This window comes from Macadamia integrifolia, chromosome 5 (assembly GCF_013358625.1).
Source record: "Macadamia integrifolia cultivar HAES 741 chromosome 5, SCU_Mint_v3, whole genome shotgun sequence".
Taxonomy (NCBI): domain Eukaryota; kingdom Viridiplantae; phylum Streptophyta; class Magnoliopsida; order Proteales; family Proteaceae; genus Macadamia; species Macadamia integrifolia.
The window spans coordinates 44,438,052-44,463,200 of record NC_056561.1 but is presented as its reverse complement, the minus strand read 5'-3'; the positions used below and the strand labels follow the sequence as shown (position 1 = coordinate 44,463,200).

The window sequence follows — 25,149 nt, the reverse complement described above, 5'->3', positions numbered from 1 at the left end:
CCCCCCCCCCCCCCTTTTAATTTATATCTTTAGGCATGCTTGTTATGATTTGAACTTTACTGAGGAGTATACTTTATTCAATAAGAAACCATGCTTTTGACTAGGAATCCATTGGAAAATGGCCAACAAGAAATTGAGAAATATGAGACTAAAATCAAGTTAAGTCGATCCAGGTTCTGTCTCCAGCCTACGTCCAAACAAAACTTTCTTGTTGTTTAGTACATAGAATTGATAGAAGCACTGAGTACGGTCCTATAAGGTCAATGATGATATGGTGTGAGGAGAATGTCTACAAGATCATTGTTTCAAAAACCAGAACTAGAATCAAAATTAGCTGGTCAATCTACCCTTTCTTCATGTCCAAAAGCCTAATGATATTGTTACAATCTCAGAAGCTGTAGCTAAACCAGAAAACCAGAAACAAGAATAAAAAGAGAGAGAAAAGAGAAGAAGAGAGGAAGAAGAGAGGAAGAAAATGAAGTAACCAAAGGAAGTCTCAAGAATGGAGAGCAACCTGGGATTAATTCAATGTGAATGTAATCTCAGGTTCTCATAAGGATATATAACATTAGGTCAAGAAGAAAGACAATAAAGCCCCCCACTTACATAAGGAAATACCCAAAAAGACCAAAACAACCTAGACAAGGACCAAATGGTCCCTGTCGTAGGCGCTAAATAGCGCTATTCCCTGTTTGGGAATAGCACTAAATCAACACTCCCCCTCAAGCTAGAGCATATAAATCTCCCATGCCCAGCTTGGTACAACTACTGCGGAAGCTAGGAGCAAATAAGGACTTGGTGAATATATCAGCCAACTAATTTTTTGATGAAACAAACAGTGTCTCAATCAGCTTCTTTAGAACAACATCACGAACAAAGTGACAGTCCACCTCTATATGTTTGGTCCTCTTATGGAAGACCAGATTGCTAGCAATATACATAGCAGCTTGGTTGTCACAATGCATCTGTAGTATGAGCCATAGCTCTGTATTCTGCCTCTGCACTAGATCGGGCAATGGTGGTCTGTTTGTTGCTACGCCACTTAACCAAATTACCTCCAACAAAGGTACAATACCTAGTGGTAGATCTCCGATCACTAGCAGAGTCAGCCCAAACAACATCTGAGTAGCCAACAAGGTCCATATGCCAATTAGGACGATACACTAGCCCCTTGCCAGGGGCCCTCTTTAGGTAGCGGAGAACACGAACAACAACATCCCAATCAGACTTTTGAGGAGACTGCATGAACTGATTGAGACTCCAACAACATAGGAGATATTAGGTCAAGTCACAGTAAGGTAAATTAGCTTGTCAATTAGACTTCTGTATTGGTGTATATCCTGAAGAGGTTCACCATCATCAACACCAAACTTTTGGTGAGGATCCATAGGAATATCAAAAGGTTTGGACGCAAGCATTCCAGTATCAGATAGGAGGTCCACTACATACTTTCTTTGGGATAGACTGATCCCTTTCTTACTTCGAATTACCTCAATCATAAGGAAATAATGAAGTTGGCCTAGATCCTTTGTCTGAAAATGATGCTGGAGATGATTTTTCATTTCAGAAATTCCTGTTTCATCATTACCAGTCAGGATGATATCATCAACATACACTACCAACATAACCAACCTGTCACCCCTGCGGCGAACAAACATAGAGTGATCAAAGTAACACTGAGAAAACCCACAAGTAGCTATGGTAGCATTGAACTTATCAAACCATGCCCAAGGAGATTGTTTGACACCATAGATCGCTTTGTGTAAGTGACACACCCGACCTTTATTCTCCCCCTAAGCAACGTCCCGGGAGGTTGCTCCATAAAAACTTCCTCCTTTAGATCACCATACAAGAAAGCATTTTTTATGTCCAACTGAAATAAAGGCCAATCAAAGTTGACAGCAAGAGAGATAAGAACGCGAACAAAGTTAAGTCTAGCAACCGGGGAGAAAGTCTCAAAATAATCAACACCATAGGTTTGAGTGTAACCCTTGGCAACCAGACGAGCCTTCAACCGCTCAACAGAGCTATCAGAGTGATACTTAACAGTGTATACCCAACGACATTTCACCAGGTCCTTATCAGGAGGTAAATCTACTAGACTCCAGGTACTATGACTCAAGAGAGCATCCATTTCTACATCCATGGCACCCTTCCATCCAGGGATATGGAGAGCCCCAGAATGAGTACGGGGAACACAATTAGTAAAAAGAGATAGAGTAAGGCCATAAACAGAGGGTGGAAGGTGAGAGATAGACATAAACTTATCAATAGGGTAAACAACCAAGGATTTCTGAGTGCAAGAATGTATACCTTTCCTGCTAGCAATTGGTAAGCCATTAGATAGATCAGAAGGAGGAACTTCACCAGAGGAAGGGAGCGATGGAGAAAGTGTAGCAGCTAGATCAATAACCTCGCCACTGGACTGTCCAACCCTCACCCTGTGCCGATAAACCTGTACAGGAGGTGGAACAGGTGCACTAGTACTAGGGGTATCAGGAAGCGGTATAAGGGATGGAATGGGAGGAGGAGAGGTAAATGACCACTCCTCAGTAGGCTGAGATACCTGTGAAGGAAAGATAGAGGTACCTTCAAAAAAGGTCACATCAGCACTAACAAAGTTCCGGTGAGTAACAGGATCATAGCACTTGTATCCTTTTTGGGTACGAGAGTAGCCCAAAAAAATACATTTAGTAGCCCGTGGAGACAATTTATCCATATGCATGTGAAGATTGTGAACAAAGCATACACACCCTAAAAACCCGGGGAGGAAGAGGAAAACTAGGTAGATTAGGATATAAGATAGAGAAGGGAGACCTATTCGACAGAACAGAAGAAGGCATGCGATTAATCAAATGACATGCGGTTAAAACCCCATCGTTCCAAAACTGCTTAGGAACATGCATATGTATCATAACAGCCCGAGCTACCTTTAGGAGGTGTTGGTTCTTGCGCTCTGCAACCCCATTTTGCTGTGGGGTATATACACAACTAATTTGATGAACTATGCCATGGGTATCACAAAAGTCAGAAATATCATTTTGAGCATATTCTAAAGCATTATCAGATTTGTCCTTTAACATGTAAAGCCATGTGAGGTGAGAATGATCATCTACAAATGTAACAAAATAGCGAAAACCAAACCTATTACTAACTCTGCAAGGAGGATATATTAGAATGAACTAAAGAAAATGACGGACTACGAGACACTGATCGAGATGGAAAAGACACCCAATGGCGTTTACCTAACTCACAGGCCTCACACTCTAATCTAAAAACATGAAGAAAACTGGGAAACAAAAGTTGTAATCTAGGTAAGGCCAAGTGTCCTAGAAGGCAGTGCCATTGGAATGGAGAGACATCCCCAACAGCAGTAGCGGCAGCAGAAGTGAGAGGACAACCACTGTTGAGGTAATACAATCCATCTTTTTCACATCCTCCGCCAATCGTCTTCCTCAAGTGAAGATCCTGAAAAATACAATAAGAGGGAAAGAAGGTTACTGAGCAATTGAGAGATCTAGTCAATTGACTCACAGAAAGAAGACTTAATGGAAATTGAGGAACATGTAATACAGACGATAAGTGCAATGAAGAAGTAGGAGAAATAGTACCATGTCCAAGGACGGGTGGATGTACCATTAGCAAGAATGACAGATGTAGAACTAGTACTGGATGAGAAGGTCTAAAAAAGTGATGACTTACCAGTCATGTGAGTGGAAACACCTAAATCAATGATCCAAGGGTAGATGTAGTGGAAAGAAGGGCTGATGTACCTGCATGTGCAAGGGTAGCAGCGGATGTGGAGGCACCATGGGTGTACTAAAAGAAGCCTCGAGAGAGTGCAAGCGTCGGAGTAACTGGTTGATGTCATCGCGCATACTAGTAGAAGAATCTCCTGAAGCAGGTATAGGTGTAGTAGTCGCTGGAGATGCAGTTTCAGCACCATCATCGGACATTGCATGATTGGCTAATTGAGTTGCCCACTCTGGCTTGCCATGCTTGGCCCAGCACGTCTCGACAATGTGGTTAGGTTTCCCACAGTAAGTACACTGGCGACCGGTGCGACCCGAGGACTGTCCACTAGAACCCTGACCTATAGGACCACGTCCTCCGTGACCGCGCCCACAGTCACGGTTAGCAAAGAATGTAGAATTATCTCTGGAAGGCTAATCAGATTTGGATGAGGAGGTGATACGCTGTAGATGTGAAAAAGCATCATTCAAAGTAGGAACCGTATCACCAGCAAGTAGATGGCCCTTTACTGCCTTCAGATCAATATTAAGTACCGCCAAAAATTTGGAAACAAAGAACTCATTCTGTTGAGCCTTCAACTTCTGAATATCAGTAGTCAGGGGTTAAAAGACATTAAGCTCTTCCATCATCCCTTTAAAGGCACCGTAATACTCAGAGAGGGATTTGTCAGATTGACGAAACTGGAAAAGCTTCTCATATATGTCATAGATCCGTGTTATGTTTTTCTCTTGGGAGTATGTTTCTTTCAGATCATCCCATACTCCCTTGGCTGTAGAATGGAACATAACATTGGCAGCAACATCTGGTTCCATATTGTTCCTCAACCGGATCAAAATTAAGGCATTCTCCTTCATCCAATTGTCATACTTAGCATCATCAGGCAAAGGAGCCTCAGAAGTGGTATAGCTCAGTTTGCCTTTAGCTAACAAATACACCTTAACAGACTGAGCCCAAAGAAGATAATTCGAGCTCCCTTTGAGCTTGATAGAGGTGATCTAGACATTGATATTATCCGATGCAGAAGAATAGTAGCAGGCACAGTCCCAGCCATGACAATCAAGTAGAGTGACTAGCAAGCAATAGAATGAACGTATCCAGATAGGTAGTAATGCAATTCAGATCTGAAACTTAGCAATCAATCCAACATTCCATACTACAATTCATATCTGAACATGTAGGCATCAATAGAATATATCAGCAACAAGCAAGCAACTATATGCATCAAACAACTCATATAGGTTGAATAAACTACATCAATCAATCAAGAACAACAGCCTCAAACCTGGCCGCCATCATATAGGTATGGTAAAATAAAAGGAGAGGCGGCGGCTTCAAATCATCAAGCAATCAGCCACTTACTTCAACAGTAAAGGCAAGATAGATCTTCACAAAGGAGAAATCACTCCATTAGGGATTAGATAATAGTAGTTGCAACAACAAGTGGCTGCACACCAAGAAAAAGAACCTCTAGATCGTAACCAGCAGATTTCTTGTCTTCGGAACTCGATTAATTTAACTATAGCCGCTATGATACCATGTTACAATCTCAGAAGCTGTAGCTAAACCAGAAAACTAGAAACAAGAATAAAAAGAGAGAGAAAAGAGAAGAAGAGAGGAAGAAGAGAGGAAGAAGAGAGGAAGAAGATGAAGTAACCAAAGGAAGTCTCAAGAATGGAGAGCAACCTGGGATTAATTCAATGTGAATGTAATCTCAGGTTCTTGTAAGGATATATAACCCTAGGTCAAGAAGAAAGACAATAATGCCCCCCACTTACATAAGGAAACACCAAAAAGACCAAAACAACCTAAACAAGGACCAAATGGTCCCTGTCGTAGGCGCTAAATAGCGCTATACCCTGTTTGGGAATAGCACTAAATCAACAGATATATCTACGCAATTGATAAAATGTATTGGGAGGTACTTATAGAAACTTGTTTGTCATTTTTGTTGTGCAGAAACATTATTGTTTAGGGTATTTACAACGCCACCCCCTGGAGAATGCCAGTATTATAGGAACACCCCCTCTCTTTCACCAAATTAGACTCAAACCCCCTACCGTTAGTCTCGGTTACAGAAAATACCAAAAATGCTGACATCAGTAGTTCATTTTTTTTTTCTAAATACCATGTTGCCTTTAAAAATAATGAAGTACTGAAATTACCCTCATTAGTCCCCAAATCGATTTCACCACAAAGAAGAACGTTGGAGAAGAAGATACTCAGGGCTTTTCAAATCCCGGCTACAACCCCCTTTCGGCGACGGCAACTATGGCGGCTGCGAACCCCCTCCAGCGACTATAGGTATGTTATTCTACCTCTTCTCATTTAACCCCTCAAATCGTCGCACTTTCGGGCACCGCGCAGTGTCGGCGACCTTCTCCTTCACTGTGCAAGTTGTCTTCTTCGTTCATCTCATTAATCTCTTGGGAGTGACCGTATAAATACCCTTTCATTGTCCTTTATCCAACACAATGAAACTAGAGAAAACGAAACAGGTAATTGGCTTATTAATTGACCATTATTCTCGGCTAAGACAACACGAGAGAACGCACGGTTAGCCTCAGATTTCTTGGGTAACCAGGCTGACCTAAAATGAGAAAAACAAAAAAGTTAGTTATGAGAAATTGACTATAATAACTGAAGATCGACCAAGGAAGAAGAAAAAGAAAAAAAGAAAATGGAAAGAGCATATTATTGGAAATATCACAAGAATCTCAGTTCTTGATTTTCCTTAATTTATTTATTTACTATATTAGGGTTGGGTTTATTTTGGGGAGGAAAGAGAGAGATTTGTAGAAATGTAACCCATTAGATCAAAACATTTAACAGAAACCCAGAAAAAACTGAAACTCCATTATTCTAATATCTAAGCCTGAGGTCTCCTCACTTACTGTATATGAACTTCTCTCCAGCTTTCTTCTCTACAACCTGAAGAACTATCCCTCTCTCTCCCCATAAATCTCAGAGAGAGAGAGAGAGAGAGAGAGATGTGCAAAGTGTGAGGGGAGAAGTGAGTGTGGGAGTGCTACACAGGGTTTAATTAGAAGAGAAGAGAAGGGAGGGTTGGGGGCTTGACCTGAAAGTGACGGATCCAAAAGGAACAGAAGAAGGGATTGAAGAGAATGTGAAGGAGACCGACTTACCTGATGTTAGCACATATATACGTCTGAATCTACTCGCCAGTGACAGAACTAGCAACTCGGCTGGAAATTGTCGGAATCACAAGTCGTAGGTAGGAGAGAAGGATAGAAGGAGAGACAGGTGAAAAGAGGGGTATTTTGGGGATTATAAGATAAGGGTGTTTTACTCATAAGGGCTAAAGTGTCATTTCATAGCATCAGTTAACAGAGAATGACGATAGGGGGTCTGAGTTTAATTTGGTGAAAGAGAGGGGGTGTTCCTATAAAATTGGTATTCTCTAGGGGGTGGCACTATAAATTATCCTATTATTTATGTTAGAAGATATATATATATATATATATATAGTATTCATGAGTCCCTGATGAATTTGGCCAATAATTGTTTCTTCTCAAACATGGGAATACCTCTAGGTTGCTAAGTCTGGTTTTATCGTCTATTCTCCCCATATTCAAATACTTCAGTTATTTGTCTGCATGCATAATATGTTTGCTATATTTTAAATTTTAACCGCTGAAAACATGGAAAAGAATATGAATGATAAGGTTTTGATTGGCTACCATATGGTTAACTGTATGACTGTTAAAGAAAAGCTCAACAACTTTGTTAACTTATTTTCATGCTACCATACTAACTGTAGAAAATTTTCTTATGTAAACTATTAGATTCTATTTCTTGTTATCATACTAACTATCAACAAGTTGACTATGTAAATTAATAGATAATGATTCTTATTCTTTTGCCGGTTGCTTTTTCCATGAAGTTGAAGAAATCAGAAATGCTTAGTTGTGGACAGGTGAATTATTCTCTAAACTTAAAACTTTTAAGACTTTCAGAGTCATGATGCCACTTGCACATTATGTTATTGTGATAGTATATCAACATAATCTTTATATACGCCTTCATAATAAATTCAATTTATGAATGGGCATGTCAGTGATTTCCTTTTCCATTTCTTAATGAACTTCTTAGCATGGTACATGCTCAACTTATTTTGTTGTTTGTGCATCTTATCTTTATACTTTTTTATCCCTTTCTTTCTTTCAGGTTGAGCATGTTAGATCTGAGCGAAACTTACTTGCTGAGGTTGACAGCCGTTGCATTGTAAAACTATTCTATTCTTTCCAGGATTCTGAATTTTGTACCTTAACATGGAGTATTTACCTGGTGGTGACATCATGACCCTTCTAATGAGAGCTGATGTTCTTTCTCAAGATGTTTCACGATTTTACATAGCTGAAAGCATTTTAGCCATTGTTCACCAACATAACTACATTCACAGGTTTAATGTTTATGAAGTACATAATCTGGTGATATATAAGGTGTATGTGCTGTACCATAGTTCAGCCTTGCTAGAAAGCTCTGAAGGTATTTAAACAGATTTTATATCTAGAATTATCTGTAGTTTCCAAAGTTCTAAACACCTGAGTTACTTTGATGCAGACATTAAAAATGTTAGATCACAAAAAGAAAAAGATTCACATTAAACTTCACTAAGTTTCAAAAAATTCATGTAATCCTGTGAAATCTTTTCTCTTGCTGCGAAGTGAGCAGAATTGTCAATGGATACCATGATAACATTGTCTTTGCATGTCCAGTGATGGGTTTCCCCCCTTCAGATCCCTTATTTGTATGCCTGCTGCAGCACCTTAGATCAAACTCTTTGATTTCTTCTGGTCTCTTTTAGTGTATTCCGTTTAGGAAATTTTAGAAGAACCACCTTTTGTAGTTTATGAATTCCTGTATCTGATGTTAATAATACATAATTTGTTAAGTTTTAAAATTTCCACATGTTATATAAAATTTTATCTTATAAATTTATCCTGCTTGTAGGGACATAAAGCCAGATAACTTTATCTTGGACAGAAATGGGAATTTGAAGCTCTCAGATTTTGGCTTGTGTAAGCCCCTGGATTGTAAATATTCAACAATTTTATTGGAAATTGAAGGCTTTCAGTATTCAGGAACACACAAAAATGGAGTCTGAAGGACATGCTGATAGAGCTCCCTGGCTAATGCCAAAAGAACAATTACAGCAATGGAAATGCAATCGACGAGTATTGGTATCATCTTTATGATATGTTGTATCATTCCCTTTCCTTCTTGCTTTGGTGCAAGTATGTTAAATGTATTTCTTCAAATTTGTAGCGGTTATATATGTTAAAGGTTTTGAACAGCACACTGTTGTGTTAGGTTAATAATTGGACTTCTTTAATCTGCAGGCTTATTCTACTGTCGGAACTCTTGATTACATGGCACCTGAGGTATTGCTGAAGAAAGGTTATGGAATGGCATGTGACTGGTGAGACTTACTTCTGAAGTTATTTAGATACAGTAGTTGTAATCTAATTTTCTCCCGACCTTGTCTTATAAGTTAGTTTACCTTTTAGGTGGTCTTTAGGGGCGATCATGTATCAGATGCTTATAGGTTATCCTCCCTTTTGTTCTGATGATCCAATGATCACTTGCAGAAAGGTATGATGTATTGGATGCTTATTTGGTATTTTACTAGAGTCATTCCCTTCATTTTTGTCCCTTCATCCTGAAAACTGATTCGATGTTTTGGTTGCATATCAGATAATAAACTGGAGAAAATGCTTGAAATTCCCTGAGGATACAAAAATATCAGATGAGGCTAGGGATTTGATATGTCGTTTACTCTGTGATGTTGACACAAGGCTGGGGACTGGAGGAGTAGAAGAAATAAAGGTATGTTATCTGTTTAAAATGTAAATATAGTCATTGCTAATTCAGATTGCAGACCCAGTGATTGCATCTTCACTCTTATTTTCTTTTAGATGATTGCCAATGTTAAATGGAAAAACAGGTTTGTGTAATTTGTGTATCCAACCCTATTTAAGTGGGATGAGTCTTAATTGAGCTGAGTTGCATATCAGTAATGCCCCGTGTGGATCCTTGATGCATTTAAAAGCATTTCCTTATAGATTGTAAGGATTGAGTTCTCAATGATATGTTGAGCTTGCATGCCCTTATGTGTATTGCTTTTTCGCCCCCTATTCGTTTACTCCGAGAATGCCAAATGCACCAAGTATCAGTGGGGTTTTCCCACCTTAATTCTTTCTTTAGTATGTCTTGTGAGCTGGCCAGAAAAATATTTAATCCAATCTGTGAATGATTATTCAGGCACATCCATGGTTTAGATGCATTAAGTGGGACATTTTATATGAGATGGAAACTGCCAACAAGCCTACTGTGAATGGAGAATTAGATACTCAAAAGTTTTGAGAAGTTTGATGAGGTGAGCTCTTAAACTATCTAGTAACAGCTACTTTTGGTTTTTGAGTTGGAAGTATTATTATAGCTTAAGTTCCTAGTGTATTTAATGGAACAAAGAGCATTGGAAAAAGAATGTTTTGCATCTTCAAAACTGAATTACTTTAACATTTTGTTGTGGCATTAAACGGAAGGATTTTTCCTGATGTACTTGTGATAAGAGAGACCTGAGATAATGAAACTCAACTATCTGCTCTATCTTCTTAGAGTTATCATTATTCATCTAATACACTAGAGAACCAATGTTGAAGTGTAAAGCTTTCTATTTTGTTCACCTATTGTATTTAACCTTTGTAGTTCAATTTAAATGGAGTTTTGTATCTTCAAAGGTGAAAACATATCAGAGGAAGTGAGTATTGCCATTGAGGAAATTTAAGAACACACATGATTTTATATTCCTTGGTGTAACTTAATGGATGGAAGCAATATACTCCCAACACTACCCAGGACATAATACATCTTCTGTTTTTTATGTTTTTGACTTCATATTCTCATACAACGTTTCTCTCTGCTTATTTCAAACTCTTGTAGCTTTAACTACTTCTGTTTCTTCTCTTACGCTAAGATAACCTTTGTGCTAATTGTTTGCTCATTATTAGGTGGGAGGTCCACAATCAGCATTGCCAAGAGTAGGACCCTGGCGCAAGGTATTGGCTTTTGTTCCTTGTTCCTTTCTTGTTTGCCTATTGTCTTGTACTGTTGCCAATGTTTATCCTATCACAACCAAATTAATTTGTCTATTTTCCATGACAAGCTACATGTGGAGGTGGATACGAACGCAGATTAGAGGCTAGGCTCAATTGTAAAGATGACCTTGTTATTTTTTATTAGATATACATGCTTGATGACCATCGTTTGAATGGTCTTAAACTCTGATGTATAGTATCCAACTCCTTTTCAAATTATGGAGCACAGTTGTTTAATATTCTCATTTGGATTTCCCGTGATGAAATGATGACAAACTAAGGGAGACTATATGAAAGTTCAAATCTTGGTACAAGGAAAATTCATCTTCTTTTCTTTTTTCTTTTTGCGTGAAAATTTCATCTTCAAGTATTCAGTTGATAGTTCTCCTGTCCTATATTCCATTTCTTTTATGGTCTTTCCTTTTCTATATGACTTCTTGGAATTGGACAAGCTCAAGGAAACCCTTGAACTCTGGGGTACTTATACTCCATCTTCTGGCACTTAATGTCAAGTAAAATTATATTGCTAGCTAGGAGGTTTGATCAACAACCGCACCGAAATTTTATGATTTCGACCTCTTTGGTAGTAAATGCCACCATGACTTGATTGTGTCAGTGTTATCTTATTTTTCTTCTTCATCTGTAAACCTTATTAACTCTCCCTCCTTTTATCTTTTATAGAATGAAATAATGAATGAATCTATCCATCCTCAACTTTGTCAGACTAATCAAATATCTTCAAATTTTCTCTCATGTTAAATGTTGCAGATGTTGACATCAAAAGATGCCAATTTCATAAGGTGTACTTATAAGAAATCAGATGTGCTAAAATCGATTGGAACTTCAGGTTGGTTGATTTTCAGATTTTGATTCTGTTAAAATGTATGATAATATGTCTTAATGATGGGTTGGCCTACTTCACATTCTAAATTCCTGTTGCAATGCCATTTTATGTTTGTTTATTTTCCTTCTAGGCTGGTTGTAATTCCTTTTTGAATTTGAACTCTATGACCAGTGTGTATGAAGTAGGCCTATGAAAATTTGAGATGGAAAAAAAGAGCAGCTATTTTGGAGCGAAGGTTGGAAACCAAGAACTTACCACATAAAAATTTAACAAAAGGAAAGGGTAGCTAGGCTGTTGACATTACAAAACACACATGCACAACAAAATATTAAAAATTAGAAATTGAAAATTGTACATCTATAAGAGGGAGTAAATAAGATAAGAATTGGGTAATGAAAATGGACAAAGATCTTTTGTTGATGCATGGTACTTGTACGAGCCATACAGAGCTCCTGGCATACATCTTGATGAATTTTCAGAATACCACTGAGTATCAAAAACTTACACCACTTGACACCACCACCACCACTTTTAATGCCTCTTGAATCTTCTCCACTTCTTTCCTCTTTTGTAGTGTTTGATGTTTCCACTTTTACTCCTTATATAGAGATATATAACTTGCTTCCTACTAACACTCACTACCATAGACACTTCGTCCCATGAAACTTTTCATTTTCTTAGGTGCACTTCTAATCACTAGATTCTAATACGTCCAACTTGAACTTTTTCCTTGCACACATTTTTCAGGTGCATGTATTTCATAGAATCCTGAAGTCAGACACACAACCAAGACAGTAAACTTTGAATTATTTACTCCAACAGTGGCAAGGTCATTGAGATGAATGAGTAGGAAGATCATTAAAAAGATATTAAAAAATTAAATGTGACTGGGGAACTGATTTAGTTTCCATTTAACGTGTTCAATGAAGGCCATTGGCTGCACCTTCAGAAAGAAGCACAATGTTGGACGTCTGGGCTTTAAAATAGGAGGGCAGGAAAGGATCCCAATGAGGTATTTGAAATTGATTAAAGTGTTCACTTTAGCAGAGGATATGGCTTTGTATGGGATGGACGGGACAAACAGGATAGTTCCCATGTGGTTAGTGCCAATCTTGATGATGGTATTGATATTCAGTCATGAATCTTTCGAAGTGTAGAAAATCAAGGAAATGTTGAAGTGAAAAAGGTAACTTCTGTTCCTGGGAAATGTCCTTGAGAACTCGTAATTTCTGAACTTACAAACATCTTCTATTCCAATAGGCAATATTCTATGCATCTTTCGTTTCTAGAATCTCAGTACAATGAGTCACTCTTTGATCAGAATTGCATCTCAACACAGTGAATCACTGTTTGATTGGCCTCGCTAATTTATACCATCTCTTAGCAAAATTACCCTCGCAGAACACAATGTAGGTATTCCAGGTGGCAATTCATATTTCAGAAATGTTTATGCTCAAGTGTGCTAGTTAAAGTTCCTCAAAAGGTATTTTAAAAGACAGGTATCATTTTTGCTTTTTTACCTATACAGGTGCTATGGTTCTCTTTCCTTGTGAATGGAAAAAGATTTAGCACAATTACCCTAACAATGCTTAGCACAATTATCCTCACACTGCTTACGCAGAGGCCTCGTGGTGCAAGGCTGTTCTAGATTATGGTGATTTAGATGTCTCTGTGGAATATTCTTTAGTGAACCACCGGACATACTCTTCTAAGGTCTTCGGACTTGAAGATTAGCAAAAAGACTAACTATAAACCTCTGTGAAATAGCACATCACTCCTTTTTTTCAGCTCATTATCTGATAAAATATCTAATATTATAAAGACCCCGCCCCCCAACCAAAAAAAAAAACAACTCTAAATGATTTGCCAAGGCCTCTTTACACTCATTCCATGAGGAAGCACCCCGTGAGCATATTATTTTTTATGAATGCTAAATTTAACGTGTAGAGGTGGACCTCAGCGCAACGGTAAGGTTGCTCCAGACCCCGCAATGGTGGGTGCCTCGTGCACTAGTACGTCATTTTTTCTAAATTTTACGTATGGAAGCTGATTGGGACTTAAATTTTTTCTTGCTCTCATTTTTCTCTACAGGTTGTATTTTGCTCCCATTTTCTATTTTTCCTGGTACCCTGCTACTCTGAGTCTAAATCAGTCGTTGTCATGCTTCCAGGAATCAACAAAGTGATAATATTCTCTAATTAAAATGGAAAGGGACAATTAAGTCCATGTCCATACACCTTGTCAAGGTTGTTACAATCCCAAAAACCTGTAATCAAAACAGAGGAAAGAAAAGAAGAAGAAAAGATGAGAGGAGAGAGAGAGATGCGATCGAAAGAGACTCCCAAAAGAGAAGAGTGACCTGCAATCGGACCAGAATAGTGTGATTGCAAGTTATGCATCAAAACTTATATTAAATGGTTCTGAATAAAAGTACAAAAATACTCCCATAAAGAAGAAAAACCTAGTCATAGAGATATAGGGCCGATGGGACATAAATGCCCTATCGGCCTTGTTGCTGTTTAGGATTAGCGCCTAACGCTACACTCAACAAAAGGTAACAAAATATTCTAATTTATACTTGTGGGACTTGCAGGTACAAATATGAAACCAAATGGTTCCTCAAAGACACCCTCAATTGTTTCCCTATTTGGTATGTTTGACCTGATTCAATTGCAAAAAGTTTCATTTTTCATTTTTTTTTTTTAATGTTTGAGTATGAAATAGCTCCAATCTTTGAGGATGAGAATATGCGTTAACATTGATTTTGAAATTAGTTAAATTATAGGCCACCCTGAGTGAAGAGGTGAAGTGGTGAACTACATGAAGTGTAAACCCACCACCCCTCTCCCAACACCACCACCCCCCCCCCCCCCCAAAAAAAAGAAAAGAAAAGAAAAAGAAGCGCAACACTGTAACTGTTCATGCGGTAGGTTCTTTCAAATGATTTAAGTCCATTTTGTTAAGAGAATGCATTAGGGTTTGCTTCCATAACCCTGATGTTTCAGTCCAAGTTGCTACATATAGATCTCTCTTACAACTTTTAGTATTATAAATATGTGGTAGAAATTATATAAATATGACATAAATTAGTCCATTGTTGATTATTTAAAATCTTTAAATTCTATCATTTTTTATAAAATTCTAGATAATACTCATAATTTTATTTGTTAATTTTGTACTTACCAAAGTAATTTACTGGTTAACCCAAGGGGGTAGCGCAGTTGGTAAACAATGAACTTGGTACGAGCCGTAAACTCGGATGTCCTAAGTTCTACTCCCACTAGGCACACCTTGGGCCACTCACACGGGGGTATTTAGTGCTCTTCACTACTTTCAGTGAAAATTGAATGGTTCTCATTCAGCTCCGGTATGACTCTGTCTATGCGGTTGTGGGGTCAGTGTATGGGCTTGCAGGACTAGTCAGGCCAAATGCCTGGATACTCGTTGTTGGCAAAAAAAGTGTGATATACTGGTTTAGTTCACTGTTACTTTGAGGTTATGGACAAAATTAGTTATGCTCATGAACCCTAGCCATGAGACTTGTCAATATTCATTATTTTCGTTCTAAAATTGCATAATGAAGTTAGATGTTAATTCACTTGGGAGCTTTCCCGTCTGCTAATGTGGCTTTCACCCCATCCTATTCCAAAGTCCTACCAAATTGGTGAGACTTTGTGGAGTGGGAAGTCATTGCAATTAATGACTCATTTTTCATTCCTCCGTTCTCTCTCTCCCATAGTTATGTGCTAATTAGACAAGGTTGGGGTGGAAAAGTTCAACTTTTCTCCAATTTTACTTTCCTTGCCTTTAACCCCACCAACATGTGGGACCCAGTAGTTAGACTTTCGCACCCCAAACTCCCCTCTAAACAAATGGGGCAATGATTTCATAGGAAGAAAATGACCCACTGTATTCCAGTGAATTTTTTTTTTTCTTTTCTTTTTGGAACAGTATGAATAGGAAGAATGTTTAGTTTTCACTAGCATATCCAAAAGACTGAAGAAATTTTCCAAAAACTGGAAGGTTTTGGACTCAATTAATGAAATACCTACTTTTAATTTTATGAGCATGGCTACTAGTTATTTCAACCTAGAAAGCATCAGAAATTGAATATTGCTCCAACAGGATGGTTACTTATACGTAACAGCTTACTTGAGCTATTAACCAAGACATAAAAACTTAACATACCATGGATGTCAGGTTGAATCTTGACTTGGAAAGCAATATTTTGTAGATAAAGGCATAAAATGCCTAGAGAATCTGTGTTAAGGCTATAACTAGAATTCCATCAGGTTTATGAGTACTCAATAGCCCTTGCCCAGTTTGAGAGAGTTGCACCAAAAATTTATCTCGTTTTTTATTAGGGAAAATTGCCTAGATTACTTAGATAAGAAAAGAATTACAAAACAAGTATGAGTTGATTGACTTTGTTTTATACTTATTTTTCTTGTAATCTTACATGTTTTGTATATATTTTTTTTATCTATCAGACCTACAAAATTGTTTGTTATCTAGCATGGTAGTAAATTTAGGTGAAAACAATGGTAGTAATTGACAACTTTCTTTTCAATTGCCTATTATTTATATTTAATCTTCATTTTTTTTGCCATTGTTTTTGCTTTTTAGTTAATAAAATTTTTAAAAATCACTTAAATTTATCTTTTATAGGAAGATTCTCATGTATTTATCGAACCAAACACTCTAGAAAATTACAGATTTGGAAACATCTTTACTTTATTTTTTGTCAATTCCAGTCAATGATCCAATGTCTAATTCCATATAATTGAACATTGTTTTCTATTGTTCATATAAGATAATTTTTTTTTTTTTTTTTTGCGATAATTATTAAGAGATATTTTAATAAAATCTTGACTCTTAAGTGATCTAATTGTTTATTTAAAAAAAGAAAAAAGTGTTCTGATTTTTGTTAACTTTTTCCCCTCCTGTGACTGACTGTGTAGCTCACTTGTTTGTTTGTTCTTTCACTTCCCTTAATATGTTCTTCATTAACCTTTGGATATACATTTATAGGTTAAAGAGAGCTTTGCAAAATATGTAAAGTATCTTGTTGGGTGCTTTTCTAGTCGTAGAATGCACAGCTCTAGTAGAGAGTAAAAATTACCAACTTTTACATGAATTGAAAGTCGATGAGATTGCTACAAGTAGAATTATCAACGTTTACATGAATTTAAAAGTGGATGAGATTGAGCAGCAATGTGAGGGAAGCACAAGAAGAAAAATGCAATTTTTTGTGTACTTTAGAGAGAGAGAGAGAGAGAGAGAGAGAGAGACCATGGTTGTAGGTATTCGGAATCAAATCAGCCGTATATATTAATATCAGCTATGACCAATATTGATACCTGATCATATCGTATTGTTGGTGTCAACATCCCATTCTCAGTGAACCGGACTGGTGATCGAGTTAAATCATATTAACCGAAAATCTGCTAGGATCATCTGATGCAGTAATCATAACACAGTATACACACAATTAAAGAAAATAAAATTTGTATTTCAGCAGAAGTCTTGTATGTATATACCTATAAATACCCTCAACACTCTTGATACCCAAATTGTGTTATATAGTACATTTACATGTGGGTTCGTAGGCGTGATATGTATACAAGAAATACAATTTAAATATCCAGAGCATAAAATGGGTAACATAACAAAGAATAAAAAATAATCTAGGATCGAGTATCATTGTTGCTATCTTGCAACACAGTTCATTCCACGTGCACACCATTTTTAGATGATCTTGTAGATTTTTCAATTGAAGAGCTAAAGTTGAGACCCACTGTAGAATTTTCACCTGAGGACTGGTTGGTCCCTGTAGATCGTATTGTTGATATCAAAATAGGGGAGGGTGAAATGGTAAAAGCTCCGTGCCTTTTTTTTTTTTTTGATAAATGCGATAATTTGGAAGGTACCCAGCGTGGCAGGCGCATATTCACAAAAAAAAAAAAAAAAAAAAAAAAAGACACCGTGCGCTGAAAACGAGAGGGAGAGAGAGTGAGTGAAATGGAGATGCCGTGGCGGAAACCCAAGGTAGTACAAACAACCTTTCCAATCAAGGAGCGCAAGCTAGAACCGGGCCTTGGTTATAGCATTGTCACTTTTGTTTCTGTACGACGCGATATACCAAAGAACTGCTAATCTAATCAAATTGATGTGACATTATGTCGGGGCGGTTTTATCAAAACGTCCCATCCTCAGTTGCAAATTTCATCTCAGCCCACCAAACCCGTGATTCACCCAATGAGACAAAAGTTGCGAAACGAGCTTATGTCGCTCAGATTGGAATCCAATCACCTACGAATATGGGCAAAGTAGATTCCATTTTGTGTTGAAAGATCACGTGGGGGTCCCTCTGTCTAGGTAACGACAATAAAAAAAAAAACACAGTAAAAAGCGCAAGCAAAGGGTAAAAACGTAGTAAGAAGGTAAAAGTGCAAAAAGGCCCTTAAAGTGCAGCCACGTAATACCGTGTGGATAGATCTTTTGTGGCTTTCCGTTAAAAATATCTAGCTCGTATTGGCACTATTTATGATAATCTACACCTGCTGACATGGCAAGTCGGCGATTACGATGACACGTGTAAAGCGAAGCCACGTGGACCGCCTTACCCCATCCTTCTCTTCGTGTCCTTCTTCTTCCCCTCTCTCTCTCTCTCTCTCTCTCTCTCTCTCTAACAGTGGCGTCGCCCTTGCCCCCACTCTTTGCCCCCACTCTTTCAAAGGCAGCCTTCTTCGTTGTTACTCTCTCTCTCTAAAGATTTTGAAACCAATTTGGTGTTTTTCCTCATTACTCCAAATTTAGCGTAAGAAGTTTTGCTTTATTTAGTTAATAATGGAAGGGAATCTCAGTCAAGGGGCGCCACCGCCTTCATCGGATCCAGCCATGGACAGTAGTTGCAGAAGAACGATGGGTTCCGAGACATCTGGGCTCACCGGAGACAATTTCAGAACTCTTCTTGAAGAAGAAAAAGAAGAAGAGGAAGAGATGGACAGCTTGGTAACCCTCCTTGACTTTACCCTCTACTTTTCCATTTGAGATTTCTTTTGGGGTATGGATCGGATGGATTGCGGTCTTTTGATCAGTTTTTTCCATGTTAGGGTTTTGAACATGAAACTGTGATGCTACACTTTCTTTGAGAAATCTACGTAACATGACTAATCTCTGATATTTCTCATTACTAGAGGAGTCTATACTGATTATATAGGTTATGGTTTTCTTTCATTTTAAATGGTTGAAGTCTGCCTCAAGAGAAGAAATTGGAAATGCATGTAATTTTCTCTCTTTACTTATCTATGGTCCTGTCAATGTTCCTTATCCTTTTTCTTCCCCGGCCGGGAATAAGAAGAGTGAGGGTTTCGTAACATTATGTATGCCAAACTGCTCATTTACTACAGAGATTTGGGGGTGAACACTTGTATAAGTGCACATCCGAAATTAGATAAGGAATTTCAGTCAAGTGGATCTAGTGTGTGTAAATTCGTCAAAAGATTTCCAGAATATCCGTTGGTTCTTTGAACTGAAAATTGAAAATAATTATTGGGTCTGTTCAACCAAATTTTACCTCCTTACGTAGCGGGGAATAGGAAATATTTTCCCATAAATCACTATTAGCTTCCTTAAAATTTCATCTTGCTCTCCCATTGTTAATCTCATGTTGGGCTTTCAGATGGCAGGATCAATGTTCACAGAATGGACGGATGAGAAGCACAGCCTATACCTCAATTCCATGGAAGAGTTGTTTGTGAAACAGCTACATGACGACAAAGAGTTACTTGCTGGGCATTCAAAGAATGAAGCCATGCTCCAGAGAAACTCCTCAGGACAACTGAATGAGAACAATCATGTCTCATCTGGTCAGGTCTGAAGCTTATTCATCCTTATGTTTAGAATTTTCGGCACTGGTGTTGTTCCTGAAATCTTTCTTACTGTTGTGTCTTCTTTCAATTTCCAGTTCAAAGTTCTTTGGAATGGCTGCTGGCAGAAAAATGATATTGAAAGAATCCAACCTCAGTCGATTGGTGCCTCTGACCTTCACAGTCTATCAAAAAATCCATGGATCCAGCATTTTAGGTGTTCTGGCAAACAGGGAGAAGTAAAATCAGCCATTCCAGAAGAGAATGGTTTGCATTTTACCCAGGCTGTTCGCTTGGGAGGAACAAACAGAACATCCTGTGGAGTGGTTACAAGTCCAAAGTGGCTTCCTGCAGATCAGCCACTATTGATTCACCAGGACTTTGTTGGAAGCAATACAGGTGGGTTGAGGCTGTAACTTGGTTTAACGGCCCACTCTTCGAATTTCCCTTCTATTTTCAACTTTTACATATATGTTGTTTATAGTAGCTATTTCCACTTTGAAGAGAGACAAATAAATTGTTGACAGATCAGAGGTTTATGAATTTTGAAAGAATCCAACCTCAGTCGATTGGTGCCTCTGACCTTCACAGTCTGTCAAAAAATCCATGGATCCAGCATTTCAGGTGTTCTGGGAAACAGGGAGAAGTAAAATCAGCCATTCCAGAAAAGAATGGTTTACATTTTACCCAGGCTGTTCGCTTGGGAGGAACAAACAGAACATCCTGTGGAGTGGTTACAAGTCCAAAGTGGCTCCCTGCAGATCAGCCGCTATTGATTCACCAGGACTTTGTTGGAAGCAATACAGGTGGGTTGAGGCTGTAACTTGGTTTAATGGCCCACTCTTCGAATTTCCCTTTTATTTTCAACTTTTAGATATATGTTGTTTATAGTAGCTATTTCCACTTTGAAGAGAGACAAATAAATTGCTGACAGATCAGGGGTTTATGAATTTTGATCACCAACATGCCATATGAAAGAAATAAAGTTCATTATCTTGAAATGGACATAAGCAATTGCAAACTATGAGATGAATCTATATGCTTGAATCTCACTACAAGATGATATAAATCAGTTGTATTAGTTTTCAATTGTCCAGATTAATCGTTTAGTGGCAACTGAAATAGCAATGTGAGAAAAAGTGCTGAGTGACACATTATGTTTGTAAGGAGTCTTTTTTTTCAAAGTCATGTGCTTGAAGAAGTGTTCTTATGAGTAAGACATGCCTTTGCTTCATTAATGTACTGGGGCAGTAGTGTATAGTGTTGCAGAGTGAAACTGACAGTTTGATTGATAGGTGTTTGAGACAATCTTTGCTAGTCCATGAGAAGAATTTTCAAGATGCGAGAAACGGGAGATAAAGTTAATTGAAATGGTTTTTTAATCTGAGATCAACAGATTCCCCACCTAGGCCCTTTTATTATGTTAGGTGCAATTATATCAAACCAAAAACAATTTTTTAAGGTCTCATGTTTCACTTCAAGTTTCCCATTATTGTTATTATGGAGGTAAAAGAGTATAAAATTTTGCACGATAGCTTGATAGACCTGCGCTGTAGAAGTATGCCAAGGATGATTGGTATCTGCTTATCATAGTTTCCTTTTATTCTTCTGTGTTAATGCCTGCTGTGTCTTTTCTACCATATCCTGAGTTTTACAACAAAGTTCCTCCAGTTCCTATGGTGATACATTACAAGGAAACTAATTTTTGGAAGCATATAATGTGGAGCTCTTTTGTCGTGGTTGGGCATACTTATTATAGCTCCTCCATGGACGGTAGATGCCATCCAGTCAACATTTGCTCCACCTAGGCTAGGATGCCGAAGACTAGAGAGCTTCTAATGATTTCATCCCATGAGTAGGAGACCGAAAAATAAGACCCATCACAACAATCAAATTTAAGGAGAGAGATCGTTGGTGAAAGCTAATGGATCACTGTGTATGTAATTAACCAACAACAAACTCAGCCTTATCCCAACTTAATGGGGTCGGCTACATGGATCCAAACAAAAAAAATTAGGTAAAGACTGAGGTCTAAATAGAAAAGGGGATACAGAGATGAGAAAAGAGAGATACAAAATGAGATGAGAAATGAAAATGAAAAAGACATAAAGAGACAAATGTGGGGATTGGAGAAGGAGAAATTCTTTACAACTGAGACTATCAAATGTGTTATCCAGATGTGAAAATTGTGTCTGGGCTTCCAAGTGAAGAGCATGCGGTGAAAGGAATTGTTGACCCACCCGCAAGTCTTAAGGAGAACAACTTAGATTCATCAACAATCCAGACAATTGGTTACCTTTTGCTTATGTAAAAGATCCAGGGACACCAGAATTAAGAGTTAAAATGCTTAGAGACAGTTGGGGTACAGGAATATTGAGTTATAAATCTCGAGTTGCAATCAATAATGAAGAAAGTTTTAGTTAGCATTCCAAAAGGGACTAATTTTCTTAATAATAGCATTTGAATTGGCCAACCAGACAATCAAAATGAAAGGTTAAAAAAATTAAAACACTTGGAAGATGCTAAGTACTGATTTATGTTGTTCCTTGAAATTCCTTCATAATGCTCTCTTTTTTTTTCTTCTTTTCCTTTCGTTATGGCTCTATTTGGTTGCAAGGGGAATTAAAGGAGAGGGAAGTGAAGTTCGTCAAACCTAAAAAGGAATTTTTTTTAATCATTTTCTAACATGATTTTATAATTACTTAAATTGCTTACTGTATTTAGTAATGATATTTTTTAGATGAGATTTTTATTTTAAAAGAGATTTGGATGCAAAGTAAAGTGAAATTTAATAACCAAGTAAGGATTGATTTGGAGTTAGTGAGATAAACATGTGAGGTAATAATTACAGAAGTTTCTTTTTTACGTTTGAAAGTTGCACTGTCTTTCCCTTTAATTCCCCTTGCAACCAAACGGAGCTTATGTTCTCCATTCATATTGTGCACGATGAACATTTGTATTATTGTTTTGTGGACTTGACCGCTTCTCTGATACCCTCCACAAACAATCTGGTGATTTTTTTTCATGACTGCTCCATTTTTGTTGTCATAGTGATTGCTCCTGATTTAAAAAGCTAGTGTAGAATGTAAGAAAAAACCATTGATGCTGAACTTCATTGGTGATAAATCCATGGCTGACAGTGCTCATAGACGTCTGATCATGAAATCAAAATTTTTTTTTTTCTCCAAAAAATTGATATGTACTGTTCTAAAACCTGATTTCAGTTTCGACTGAAATGCCTAAAGAAAGTAGAATACTATGCCCCAGTTGGTGCAACCATCCTCTGGCAATTCAAAACTTGGGACCCCAATTGATTGTCTGGAGCTCCCTTCCAAAAAAGTCTATCGCATAAACCCAGTAAATGATGGCTAAGAAAAGATACTTGGAGTATAAAAAGACATTTTATTTTCATCTTCTAACTCCTACATTTTATTTGCTCATGTATTAAGTCAGGGTTTCTTTCTGAAGTGAACCCTACTCACCATTATATAGAGGGAAATTTAGCCTTTTCTTGGCATAGAAATGTAAGAATGAAGTTTTCTTGACGAGGTTTTCATTCAAAAATTAAAACTCTTCTTCTCTTTGGCATTACAACTTCACCATTTTCTTAGATTCGTGAGATCCTCTCGTTCTGTATCTGTTTTGCTTATATATATATATATATATATATATAAGCTATGGTTGCAAACTTAGAAAAAGTCTCCTAATTGCTGTATCCTCTTCAGGATTCTTCTTCATCAACATGGTTTTGGATTATTTATTCTCTTTGGACTGAATGTTTCTGATCAATATGCACATTGTATTACTTTTGAGTGCCTCAAAATTTTCATCCATCACAAAAGCTAAGCTCAAGTTGATGCTTTCGGAAGTCATATCAATCTGTATTTTCTCTCTCTCATGCCATATTGATCAATTGTTGGGTTCTTGCAGAGGTATCAGATCAGAACTTCATTGAAGAAGATCATGATGGAAAGAAGTGTAGTAGTGTGTGCAGCACAAAGAGGATGAAGACACTCAACTGCTGATGTTTCAAGCAAAGATCAAGTAATGTGTATCTGTATCGTTAGGAACCTTATATTTCTAGGAATCCCACAAAAGCCAAGACCTAACTTCCGTACTCTGTCTTTAACTGCTCTTTCAGGTTATTCCGTATGGGAAGTTTCCTTTAATATCAGATTATGATGAGAATCGTGCTTCTATGAGAACAGAAGAAACTGGTAGTAGTGGTTCCAATCAGAAAATGAAATAGATCTGTATGCCCAAAATCTGTAGTGCATATCAGTCATGACCATAATCTCAAGGCTGGTGATTGTCGTGGTAGTGGTAGCTACAACTTGCAACTGAAGTTTGAAGTTATTGAATCCAGGAAAGAGAGAAGTAAAAAAGCAGAAGGAAAAGTGAATTAGCTGCTGCTAATTGGTTCTTTGCTAGTGTTGCGCCGAGGATATTAGAGTGAAGAAAAATAGAAGCTGATGAGGCATATACAAAAGAGTTTAGAATTCCTTTTATGCATTATATATTTGCCATTTATTCGTTAAAGTGTGTGCATTGAACTTCTTTGTAGGCAATATGCACTATAAAGTGTTGGTTCAGTTGAACTTGTACCGTATATAATTATTCTTGGATAAGCTATGTATAAATGATAGTTGTGGCTTTCAAGTTCTGATCTGAGTTTCTGTGAATCTGAAATCCACTGTTGTGAGGGACAACTTGCCAAACTGTTCACTCAGCAAGCATAACACTATAGCAGGATCTTTTTTTGCAGTGGTGGAGGGTGACTTCCATTGACATTAAAGATTAATGGCGGAAATTATTTAGATTTCTTCCATTTTCCAAACGGGACCCACTTGTCTTCTTCCCAACTTCATCTGCCTGACCTTCCACTCCGTCATCGATCAATATGCTCTCCCACTGTCTCCTGACTCTCCCATGGCGAGCATACTCTCCCAGCCCTTCCAAATCAAACTCAAACCCAGAATCCAGAGTAAGGTTCTCTTCAGAAACAAAATTCATGTTCTGTCGATGCCATCTCCAGTTTCTTCGGCCTCCCAAACCTGAACTCTGTTCCGTAAGAAGCCCAAAATGCGGTGACCCAGCGGCTTTCAATATTCGACTAGATCTGAAACGTCATGCTCTAGTCCCAAACCTGATCGTTTTTTTCTTTTTTTTTTAGGGGTCATCGTACAAGTTTTAATGCAATCACCGAAATATGTTTCTGGGATTCCCTACAATTGGAGACGGTTGGAAGGGAAAACAGAGCAGGGAAGAGAAGAGTGTGAGCGGGAGAGGGAGAGGGAGAGGGAGAGGGAGCGGGGTTGCAGAGGGGGCTGGGGAGGAAAAACAGGGGCTATGGGGAGAGGTTGGAGATGGAGTGGGACGGAATTGCGAGCACGGTGAGGGTGGGATCGAAGTAAGTTGGGCAATGATACACACGGACAGTTGTAGACTGGAGAAAATTGGGACTTGGATCCTCTGTGGCGCGCAAGAGGGTGTCCGGCATGCAGTCAACACTCAGAAATATCTTGGGCTGTGTGTGATTGTCTTGGGTTTCGTGCATAAGCAT

The 25,149-nt window shown here is 38.0% G+C and overlaps 1 protein-coding gene and 1 pseudogene across 2 annotated transcripts; both read left to right on the top strand.

Annotated features, from left to right (window-relative positions):
- Positions 1 to 14,463, top strand: part of LOC122078446 — a 19,224-nt pseudogene extending 4,761 nt beyond the window's left edge.
- Positions 14,464 to 18,392: 3,929 nt separating this feature from the next.
- Positions 18,393 to 24,249, top strand: LOC122079818 (cold-regulated protein 27-like). Of its 2 annotated transcripts, XM_042646554.1 has the most exons (6): positions 18,395 to 18,729; positions 19,400 to 19,591; positions 19,685 to 19,985; positions 20,114 to 20,392; positions 23,517 to 23,630; positions 23,728 to 24,249. In XM_042646554.1, the coding sequence occupies exons 1-5, from the start codon at positions 18,565 to 18,567 to the stop codon at positions 23,609 to 23,611; spliced, it is 1,032 nt and encodes a 343-aa protein (XP_042502488.1). In that variant the 5' UTR covers positions 18,395 to 18,564; the 3' UTR covers positions 23,612 to 23,630; positions 23,728 to 24,249. The 2 variants fall into 2 exon arrangements, with proteins under 2 accessions (XP_042502489.1, XP_042502488.1); XM_042646555.1 differs by lacking the exon at positions 20,114 to 20,392 and having other exon boundaries at positions 18,393 to 18,729.
- Positions 24,250 to 25,149: the final 900 nt, after the last annotated feature.